Raw genomic sequence first — 12,071 nt, forward strand, 5'->3', positions numbered from 1 at the left:
CATTATGTAGGTCATCTTGTGAGGAGCTAAATTTTAAGGCGTTGTGAATTTGGTTGTGTAAGACGGCTTTTTTAGTGCTGAGGGGGTGAAGAGAAATGTAAGTACTTGCCAGTGTGCATGCTTTTTCTGAAGATCTTTGTGCATAGTTTTGTACCTTGTTATATAGAGGGTGAGATTGAGAAAATTGATCTGGTTGTTCATTCCGAATTCAAGGGTGAATTTTAGCCTGTCATGTACCGAATTAAATTTTGAAAAGAGATTGTTAATAATGGGTCTATTGCCTATAATTAGGATGTCATTGGCATAGCGTAAGTATAATTTTATTTCAGAGGGAAAGGGTTGTAAAATTTGTTTCTCGATAGTAGCTAGATAAATTTCAAACAGGAGGCCAGAAATGCCTAGGCCCATTGGTAACCCGAATGTTTGTCGGAAAATTTTATTGTTAAATCTAAAATACCTGGCATCTAATAAAAGTGTGGTAAATTCAGGAATATGGTCGACAGAAAGGGAAGTGCTTTTGGTTAAAGTATCATCTGCAGTTAAGAATTCCCATAAAGCTTGCAGAGTAAAAGGGATATGTACATTAGTATAAAGGGATATGACGTCGAAGGATGCTAATATGTCTCCGTCAGATATTGCAGTATTATCTATTTTTTGGAAAGCTTGATTGGTGTTATTAATTTGAATGTAGAGAATCTGGTGAGAGGTGATATAATTTTGACAAGAAAGGTGGTTAAATTGGCGAAAGCTGATCTGCTGAAAAAAACCATAGGTCTTAATGGGTAGCCGAGTTTATGTAACTCACCTCTCACCAGATTCTCTACATTCAAAATTAATAACACCAATCAAGCTTTACAGTGTGTGTACACTTCTGCCTCCTTGCGCTTATTTTAAATTCCGTTTTTTTCTCTTCATTTCCCCCCCCCCTAGTTTCTTAGCTAACAATTCAACCTAAACACTAACCACCTCTTCTCAGTATACCACTGCAGATTTATTCAAGGTGAGTACCGTTTTTTTAAGCAATTGTTATTCTATTATTAGTCCACCAATACGGTATTATAAGATTTCTAAACTTTTGTATTGTCAAACCCTGATGGTAGATATGTCTTTAAGTAAATCCCACATCAGCACACTGTGATCACTGCCACTTAGTGGTTCCTTTATCTGCAAATTCTTAATGCATGAATAATCACTAGTGAAAATCAGATCAAGAATATTACTCCCTCTGATTGCCTCTCGAACATGCTGTTGCAGAAAAAAATCATCCAGTAAATCCATAAAAGTCTTGCTATTGTGCGAGTGACCAACCCACAAGTTCCAGTCAATATCTGGGAAGTTGAAATTCCCCATTATAAGACATTCTGATTTACTGGCCCACACTATTTCTCTGTACAGTTTGTTGTACTCATCAGAGTCATTATACCTATAACACACTCTTACTCTCATTTTTACTTCCCCAGTGCTTATTTCACACCAGACTGACTCAACATTGCACTGTCCATCTATGTCAGTTGGATGCACTTCCTTAGATTTTGTGTTTCTTAACTAACAGCGTAACCTCTCCTCCCTGCCTAACCTGTCTATCCTTTCTGTACACACTGTACTCCCCATATTCCAATACTGCACTGCTTATATCTGTGTGTGACTCTGTTTCCGATATCAGAAAAATATCCACTTTTGATGTCTTGACCAGCACTTCAAATTCATCAAATTTAATTACTGGACTCCTAGCATTGGTGTACATGCAAGTATACATACACTTGTTCTTCATCATCATCATCATCATCAGCCATTTTCAATCCACTGCAGGATGAAGTCCTCTCCAGCAACTTTCCAGTTCCTTCTGTTTAGTGCAATGGCCATCCACTTACTACCCACAAACTCATGAATTTCATCTGTCCATCTCCGTCATTGTCTTCCAGGTTTTCTTCTAGTCCTCTTGGGCACCATTCTCTTAATCTCTTAGTCCATCTGTCATTATGTCTTCGAACTATGTGTCCTGCTGAAATACCATTTTAGTTTGTTGTTGTTGTTGTTTTGGTTTTTAGGAGCATTAGCAACTAAGGCCATATTGCTCCGGGATATGCGGTGGTCATTCCCTGACCTTTCCGCATCCTCCATATTTGGTGGTGACGGGCTCGAACCCCGGTCTAATCAAGAAGCGTGTGCTACGCACTGCTGCTCCTTCCCACCTGGCTACGGAGGCGCCTCCCACCACCATTTTAGTTCTTTAGTTTTGATAAGAATGTCCTTTACTTGAGTTTGATGCAAATTCACGTGTTTCTCTTCTTATCTAACAGTCTGATTCCCAATATAATTCGTTCTATTCTTTGCTGTGTAGTTCTCAGCTTCTCTTCCATCCTTTTGGTGAGTGCCCAAGTTTCACTTCCATAAGTCATGGTGGGGAGGATACATTGGTTCATTATTTTACGTTTCAGACAAATTGGGATATTGCTCCTCATATGTGACCATATTTCTTGAATGCTATCCATCCAAAATTTATTGTTCTCTTGACTTCCAGCCATATATCTTGACTTCCAGCTAATGACTTGTCCCAGATAAGTATATGACTCCACCTTTTCAATTACTGCTCCTTCAATCATTATATCCCTTTCTATGGCATACTTGTTCATCATTACTTTTGTTTTAGTCATATTCGTCTTTAGGCCAAAATCCTTACTAACTCTGCATAACTGATTAAGATTTTCCTCTAATTCTTTGAGATCGTGGCTATGACCCCAATGTCATCTGCAAATCGTAAATGGTTTAGGTACTCTCCATTCACATTGACTCCTTTCTGCGACCAGTCTAATCTTCTGAAAGCTTCCTCAAGGGCAGCAGTAAACAACTTCGGAGACATTGTGTCACCTTGTCGAACTCCTTTCTCAATTTTAAATTTGCTACTGTCTTTGTCTAGTCTAATAAAGGAGGTAGCGTTCTCATATATTTCTTCAAAATCATAATATATGGGGTATCTATGCCTTGTCTTTCCAGTGCCTTATGCTGTATGGAGTCAAATCCCTTTTCATAATCCACAAATGCCAGGCATAATGGTGTTTTATATTCATTTGCTTTCTCCATGAGCTGTGGTATTACATGAAGGTGATCCATAGTTGAGAATACCGTTCTAAAGCCAGCTTGCTCTTTCGGTTGATTCTCATCAAGTATTCTTTCTATCTGTTAGTAATGACCCTTGGGAACAATTTGTAGATGCGGGATAACAAGGTAATTGGTCTATAATTTCCAATTTCTGATTTATCTCCTTTCTTATGCGGCAAAACTATGATTGCATTATTCCATTCCTTAGGCATCACACATTTTCTAATGCATTTTGTGAAGAGTCTTGCCAATTTTTGTGCTGTGTCTCTTCCTCTCAATTTTAACAACCCTACAGTAACTTCATCCTCCCCTGGGGGCTTTCTGATTCTTCATTTTCTTCAATGCATATTCTACCTCATTAGGAAGGATATTGGGTATGTCGTATGTGTTACTAATTTGCGATCCATCTTCCCCACTGCTGGCATCATTCCCTCGCTCCTTGTATAATTGTCTATAGTATTAGCATTAGTAGAGGCATTTGATGCAAGAAAGCAAGCTTATGCAGCATCAGCCAAAATAAATAAAAAAATAAAAAATAAAATAAAAAAAATAAATAAAAAATAACCACTTCCACTTCACCCCTCTGTTCGTTCGAAATACCTGTCCAGCCGAGCCTTAAACTTATTTAGTCTATCAACTTCCATGACAAGGGATGGAAGTCTGTTCTACCAACCAACCACCCGCTGGCTAAAGGCAAATTTCCTCACATCTATCCTACATCTGTCCTTCCTCAATTTGAATTTATGCCCTCTCAGGTGATTATTCTGAGCAAGAGGAAGAATCCCATCAGCATTGAGCATGCTCAAACCATTCAAGGCTTTATACACCTCTACCAGATCACCTCGCTGGTGCCTAGGCTCCAGACACTGTAATTTGCAAAACTTAAGCTTTTCTTCGTAAGAGCACCCCTTTGTTCCATTCACTAATCTTGTTGCCCTTCTCTATACTCGTTCCAGCATCTCTACATCTTTCTTGAAATGATGCCTCCAGACCTGTATACAGTACTCAAGGTGCGGCCTGACCATTGCCTTATACAAGGGAATAATCACTTACTTATCCCTGCTAGAAAAATTCCTATATATCATCGACAATACACCATGAGCTACTCTTGTAGCCCATCTGCACTGCTCAGAAAACTTCATATCTGCCTGCACAACCACCCCCAGGTCCCTTTCATTCTCCACCACTGTCAGTGTAGTACCACAGAGTTGATACTTTGCTCTGGGGTTGCTGTTTCCCTTATGTAATACTTTACATTTGTCAATGTTAAACTTCATTTGCCACCTCTCAGCCCATCTGCTCAACCTTTCCAGATCCTGTTGCAGTAGCATAGTGTCAGTAGTGTCCTTGACAACCCTGCCAACCTTCGCATCGTCTGCAAACTTGGACATTAAGCTTGATATACCCTCATCAATATCATTTATAAATACAGAAAACAATAATGGACCCGATACTGAACCCTGAGGGACTCCACTAATAGCATTAGTTCACGATGAGCAGTGTCCATTGATTACCAATCTCTGTCTTCTCCCCCTTAACCACCTCTTTATCCATAGCAGCAATTTGCCTCCAATATCACACTGCTCCAATTTGTGAAGCAGTCTTCCATGTGCAACAGTATCAAAAGCCTTTCTAAGATCCAAGTATATAATATCAAAGTTATTCCCTGCATCCAGTTCTTTTGTGACTGCATCATAGTATCCAATCAAATTGGTCAGGCAAGACTTCCCCTTAACAAAACCATGCTGTGTCTGAGCTATGACTGAAGTCTTGTCTAGATGATCCTGCAGTGCTTCTTGTTTTCACTAGCCCAACTTTTTCCCCAAAATCATCTGTGGAGTAGAGAGTTTGAAAAGGGGTAACTCTATTAAAACCCCACTGTTACTTGGCTTTCATATATTTTTGGAACAACAGATAAGGACTTGTATATATACATGTTATGAAAAGCTAAAAATTCTCTGGGCTCTTTATTTTTCTTTTAGGAAGGATATGGGCAGTACAATTAGATGATTGTTGTAGTGCCAGTTATTTACAAATGACAGTCTAAAAGTTCTAAAAATGTTTACTAAACACTAAATTTTTTACTTTGATCTAGTGCTTCACATATGAATTGTGAAACTCAGCAATTGAGTAATGCATTACTTATTATCAATGAATAAATGAAAATATTCCCATGATCTATACAAATTCATTGATATTGTTGTAGAGTGGTATAAACTTATGGCCATGATGTGAAATCTCCATCCAGCATGTCTAACTCTAACATACTGCTTTGGCAAATGTCTAGTCTGAAATTTAAATTTGCTGATTCTCAGGTGGTTTGTCAGATTCATCCATATTTCTAAACTGCTGATCCACAAAAGAAATCTGTCCAAGTTCACAAATTTAAAGATCAAAAGAGTAAATAGTAACACTATTTAAAATTGTAATTGGCCGAGTGAATTACAGAACTTCAAAAATATCTGACTGTTCCATGTAATGAGCAGAAAGACTATTAGTCCCAGATCAGTTTTGATGATTCCGATTTTTTCAGATTCTTTCTTCTGATCGGAGTATAAAAGGAATTTGGAGAGCACAGCTGGCTTCTTCAACCTAAATTAATTCATTTCACTTACAAGAAATTCAGTACCAAATATTTGTTGCCTACTTGGTTTACTTATGGAGGACTAATGTTAAAGCATAGTCATCCAAAGCCATAAGAGAGAGAGAGAGAGAGAGAGAGAGAGAGAGAGAGAGAGAGAGAGAGAGAGAAACCAGAGGATTTTAAATTGGGGCTTAATACTAGCAACAGTTCTATCTTTGACAACGAAAGTGTTTTTAGTAGAGAGCTCCCTTTAAAACAGATCTTATAGAAGCTTGTAGATGGATTAACATCATCTTTCTATGTAAAATTTGGTTCTGTGCTAATTACTGATGCAAAATATTACGCAGACCTCCCCAAACAAGTGAAAAGTGTAGTGTTTTCACTATTTATCAATTGTTTGGAGAGGTCCATGTTTGAGTTTTGTCACAGACTGGAGGAATTCCAAATGGCCTTTAAGTCAGGGCTGTAGGTAACCTATCACAAGCATAGGGAGTAAGATTTTTCGATCAGCATGTTCGAGAGGCAACTAGAGGGGGATTTTAATTTCCCAGATATTGTTTGGAATTTGTGGGTTGGTCACTCACACACTAGCAAGGCTTTTGTGGATTTATTGGATGATTGTTTTCTACATCAGCATGTTCGGGAGGCAACTAGAGGGAGTAATAAACTTGATTTAATTATCAGTAGTGATTCTTCATGCATTAAGAATCTGCAGATAAAGTAACCACTAAGTGGCAGTGATCATAGTGTGCTGAAGTGGGATTTACTCAAAGAGGTAACTACCATCAGGGGTAAAGGGAAGGGTTATTGCTTTCGTAAAGGTGACTACGATGGTCTGAGACAGTATTTAAATTCTATACAGTGGGATCAACTGATGATGTTATCAAAAGCAAATTCAAAATGGGAAGCATTCAAAGAACTTATCTTGGAAGCTACTAGGCTTTACATACCAACTAAGAAATATTGTTCAAGGTTTAATTTAATTTAATTTAAGCCTTAATTTATGCTTAAATTAAGCCTAACTAATGTCAGGCTTAATTTAAGAGACACATGTCAGAGAAAAAAAAATGCATGGGATACATATAAATTAATGGGTGACATGGAAGCTTATGATAGATATAAGCTGGTCTGTAACCAAGTCACAAAGGAGGTTAGGCAGGCGAAGGCAGATTACGAGAAATCTTTGGCAAAGGATGCAAAGAAAAACAGCAAAGAGTTCTTTACTCATGTAAACTCTAGAAGGAAGGGGATGAATCAGATTGGTCTACTTGATATCGATGGTTCAACTGTTGATGATCTTGTTGAGGTAGCTAACAAACTAAATGAATATTTTGCATCGAAATTCACACATGAGGAGTTATTTAGCGAGGGGGATGCCAGAGGTGTATTCAACTCTGGCAGTAAGCTAGATAATCTTGTAATAACTGGGAGTAAAGTGGACAAGAAATTGTTGAAGATAAACACAAGAAAGGCACCTGGGGTGGATGGGATCTATCCAGTTATATTAAAGGAGGCAGCAAAGGAAGTAAGCAAACCCTTACCCATAATTATGAAAGCAAATGGGCTGAGAGGTGGCAAATGAAGTTTAACATTGACAAATGCAAAGTACTACATATGGGAAACAGCAACCCCAGAGCAACGGATCAACTCTGTGGTACTACACTGACAGTGGTGGTAGAGAGTGAAAAGGACCTGGAGGTAATTGTTTAGGCAGATATGAAGTTCTCTGAGCAGTGCAGATGGGCAAGAGTAGCTCATGGTGTCTTGTCAATGTTATACAGGAATTTTTCTAGCAGGGATAAGGAGGTGATTATTCTCTTGTATAAGGCAATGATCAGGCCACACCTTGAGTACTGTATACAGGTCTGGAGGCCTCATTTCAAGAATGATGTAGAGCTGCTGGAACGAGTACAGAGAAGGGCAACAAGATTAGTGAATGGAACAAAGGGTTGCTCTTACGAAGAAAGGCTTAAGTTTTGCAAATTACAGTGTCTGGAGACTAGGCACCGGTGAGGTGATCTGATAGAGGTGTATAAAGCCTTGAATGGTTTGAGCATGCTCAATGCTGATGGGATACTTCCTCTTTCTCAGAATAATTACCTGAGAGGGCATAAATTCAAGTTTAGAAAAGACAGATGTAGGATAGATGTGTGGAAATTTGCCTTTAGCCAGCGGGTAGTTGGTTGATGGAACAGACTTCCATCCCTTGTTGCGGAGGTTGATAGCTGAAATAAATTTAAGGTTCAGCTGAACAGGTATTTCGAACGAACAGAGGGATGAAGTGGAAGGGTTTTTTTTTTTTTTTTTTTGGCTGATGCTGCATAAGCTTTCTTTCTTGCATCATATGCCTCTTCTAATGCTAATATGAGTTATTCTGTTTTTTTTTCAGCCTACATAAATGCAAATTGACAATGAACATAAACTTATACAGATATAAATACAAAGGTGCAATATGCTCTTAGTCACACATGTACCTAAAACCCAATAACAGCTTTAAAATAGTGCATCCTAAATGAAAATTTTGAGTGCAGTATTACATCCAAGAATTTTAAATTCTAAAATTTTTGGAATTTTATTAACGTGGCGCACTCTTTGCATTGCACCTATAATAATAAATAAATTTGTACATTTTTTTTTTTTGTCGGTTCAAGCTTAATGATTGAGACGTTTTTTATCTTCCTAAATATAGACTCAGTTTTACTTGAGTTGTTTTTGAAGAAGATATTTTACAGTTTTCACAGAGTAATTAGTCAAAGTTCCAGGCAGGTATCACATAACCCTTTTTGCAACTTTTTGTTTATTGCATGCATACAGGATCTCATAGGTTTTGCTCCAATGTTCCAATTGGGTGTCTGAATGATTGCCATTGCAGTTCAAAGTAATCTGCTGTTACACTTTCTAATTCTAAATATTGCATTGTCTTAATCTTGGGAGGAACATTTTAAGACTTTTACTGAGTAATTAGCTGAAAAAATATAATCGGAAAACGTCTGAGAAGTCTTTAAAGTGTTATTCCCTACAACTGTTCTCGTAATAATTTTTGTGTTGAGCTTTGTGACAGGTATGACCAGGGAAGGGGGTTTAGGAGTCTAAACTACTATTAGCTCTTGACTTCCCTACTTTTGGAAGTGAATGAATAATATGTACTCTAGTTTTTCAGTTTGTTATTTAAAATTACTCAATGTTTTGATATTAAAATACTTTGAATTAAAAAATATTGATGAATACTTATTTATGTCCTTTGACTTCTGTTAGCGATATTATTTGTGTATCTGTCTCCAACTTCACTACTTTGTAGTATGCTTGCATGATGAACACATTCATTTTGATGCTCCGCTTCATGCATTGTCATCTTCTTCCTTCATGGGTGGTCACTAGAACAGCCGTGCAGGAAGCACTTCTAGTTGGTTGTGCCGGGTGGTCTTGCCCTTCATTTGGGGTAGCCATACAGGAGACAGTGCTATTTGTTCCACTGTCGTCTGCAACTCCTCTGCCTATTATTATTATTATTGTTGCTCTCATATTATTTCTCCCTGATTGGGGGATTCCACTCCGTGACGGGTACTGCTACCAAGTACGCAGGGTGGTTGTAATGTCTGGTGTTACTGTTGGTCGAGGAAATCTCTGACTATCCTAAAGGTGTTCAGGATTGCGACTTTCTGGAATTCCTTGTAGATGTTCTCTGGGAGACCTATTGCTGCTAGGCTGCTATGTAGAATCTTTGGCACTATACCGGTGGTTGACATGATGATCGGGATGGTTGATATTTCTTGCATATGCCACATCTCCTTGACCTCATGTCTCAGGTTCATGTATTTCCTAATTTTTTCCTCATGGGTTTTCTGGACATTGCTAGTGTTGGGCACTGCTATGTCAATCAGGTAGGTAGCCTTTTCCGTCTTGTCCAGAAAGGTTATGTCCGGTCTGTTGTGCGGAATGGTCTTATCCATTATTATGGTATGGTCCCTTGACGCACTATAGCCTTAGATACTGATGTGCCATAAAAATCCTAATAACCAATCAACCATGGTGTGGTCCCAGTATAGCTTGTAGGTTCGGGTCTCTAGTACTGCCTGGAGTTCGTACTTGCAGTATGGTACACTTTCTTTAGTGAGCTGGTATTTCCTCGCTAGCTTCTGATGTATTATCTGGCTACCTGGTTGTGTCTATGAGTGTACTCAGCCTGGGTGATCACCTTGCACTTGTTAGTCTCTCCACTGCTGACTTTAGGTGGTGTTAGCGGCCCTTGGTCATCATTGTCCTTGTCTTTCGCATGATATCTTCTAACTCGGTGTTAGTCCAATCTATGACCCCGAAGGTGTATGTTGGTACTGGAGCTGCATAGGTGTTTATGGCTTTAACTGAGTTCCCTCCATTCAGTTTTGCTTTCAGCAGGCTTCTGAGTCTCTGATGATATTTTTCGGTCAGGCACTTCTTGATTTCCTTGTGCTAACTGCTGAGCCTGCATCATCCCTAGGTATTTGTAGGTCTATCCTTCTGTCAGAGCTTTGATCTCTTTACCAGTCAGCAGCTGGTAAAAGTAAAGTGCAGCCATTATCAGCCCACTGCAGGATGGAAGCCTCCTCAACAATTCATGCTGAGGGAAATGGACCATAATCTGCCACGCTGGTCCAGTGCGGGTTGGCAGATCGACCGTATTCAGCAGTCAGGGGTTTGAACCTCGGTCTACTCAAAGAGTGTGTGCTACTGCACTCCCGCTCCTGCCCACTCGGCTACGGAGGCCTGGGTCGTTTCGGCCAACTAATTTTTCCTCGTGCAGTGTTGGTCTTGCATTTGACTAGACCAAATTCCATCCTAATGTCCTTGCCGAATTCTTCAGTGATCCGCAGTAGTTGCTGGAGTTGCTTCTCAGTTGTCGCATAGAGCTTGATGTCATCCATGTACATTAGGTGGGTGAGGTTGTACTTTCTGCCATTAAGCATGGTGGATAGTGGGTTGAGTGCTAGACAGAACCACAGTGGGCTCAGAGCATCTCCCTGAACGATTCCTCTTCTAATGGGGATTGGCCTGGCTGTGATGTTCTCGACCTTAATGGTGGTACTCCATTTCGCCATGGTTGCTTCTAGGAAGTTTGTCACTATTGGATTGACCTTGTAGATCTTCAGGGTCTCTATTTTTGGAGGCCTTGCAGTAATCGATGTAGGCCATGTATAGGTTACGGTGTTTCTTGTAGGCCTGCTCCATAACTGCCGAATCTACGGTTAATTGCTCCTTGCATTCTTTGCTCCTCTGCTTGCATGCTTTCTGCTGTTCTGCCATTATGTTCTGTCCCTCTAAGTGGTCTTCTTGGTTATACAGCTTCTTGGTTATATAATCTTCTTGGTTATGCAGCTGGTCAGGTTCTTGTACATCGTTGGGAGGGAGGTGATTGGCCTGTATTTCGCCGGGTTTTTTGTATCTTCGTATTTAAGTATCAGATATGTGACTCCTTCGGTGAGAAACTTCGGATTGTCTCCAGGTGCCTTATCATTCGAGTGAACTGCCCTGCTAGGTGCTTGTGTGTGTGCAGGTGAGCTTCTTGTTCTCTCTCTCTCTCTCAGGGTAACTCGGGAATTTTTTTTGGCTGGTGCTGCATAAGCCTCTGGCTTCCTTGCACCATATGGCTAATAATAAATAATAATAATAATAATGGAATCAATTCCACTTCTTCTTCTCGAAACTCCCACTCTCTCATCTCTTGTATGTCCTTCGTTTTCTTCCGTTCTAGTTCTATCCAGGGTGCTCTGCTGTTATGTCTTACTTCACTGCTCCAGATATTTCCCTAGAACTCCTCGATCGTCTTCTTCTCGGGTGGTCCGTTTCCTGCTTTCTCATCTTGACCCAGTTTCCAGGAAACTGGGTTTTGGTCCTTCTACAGGAAACTTTTATTATTATTGCTCTTATATTATTTCTCCCTGATTGGGGGATTCCACTCCGTGACGGGTACTGCTACCAAGTACACAGGGTGGTTGTAATGTCTGGTGTTACTGTTGGTCGAGGAAATCTCTGACTATCTTGCAGGTGTTCAGGATTGCAACTTTCTGGAGTTCCTTGTAGGTGTTCTCTGGGAGACTTATTGCTACTAGGCTGCTATGTAGAGCCTTTGGTACCATACCGGTTGTTGACACGATGATTGGGATGGTTGATGCTTCTTTCATATGCCACATCTCCTTGATCTCATGTCTCAGGTTCGTGTACTTCCTAATTTTTTCCTCGTGGGTTTTCTGGACATTGCTAGTGTTGATCACCACTATGTCGATCAGGTAGGTAGCCTTTTCCATCTTGTCCACAAGGGTTATGTCTGGTCTGTTGTTCAGGATGGTCTTATGTGTTATTATGGCACGGTCCCAGTACAGCTTGTTGGTTCAGGTCTCTAGTACTTGCCTGG

General features: G+C 39.8%; 1 protein-coding gene across 1 annotated transcript in view; it reads left to right on the forward strand.

Moving 5' to 3' along the window:
- The window catches only part of roq (RING finger and CCCH-type zinc finger domain-containing protein roquin), a 711,471-nt gene that overhangs the window by 42,057 nt on the left and 657,343 nt on the right, over positions 1-12,071 (forward strand). The window contains exon 3 of the mRNA XM_090390025.1: positions 7,053-7,065. Within this exon, the coding sequence (XP_090246151.1) occupies positions 7,053-7,065 (13 nt within the window). The remainder of the gene's footprint in view (positions 1-7,052; positions 7,066-12,071) is intronic.

The sequence above is a fragment of the Mastigoproctus giganteus genome, chromosome 2 (assembly GCF_048544385.1).
Source record: "Mastigoproctus giganteus isolate SK-2022 chromosome 2, ASM4854438v1, whole genome shotgun sequence".
Taxonomy (NCBI): domain Eukaryota; kingdom Metazoa; phylum Arthropoda; class Arachnida; order Uropygi; family Thelyphonidae; genus Mastigoproctus; species Mastigoproctus giganteus.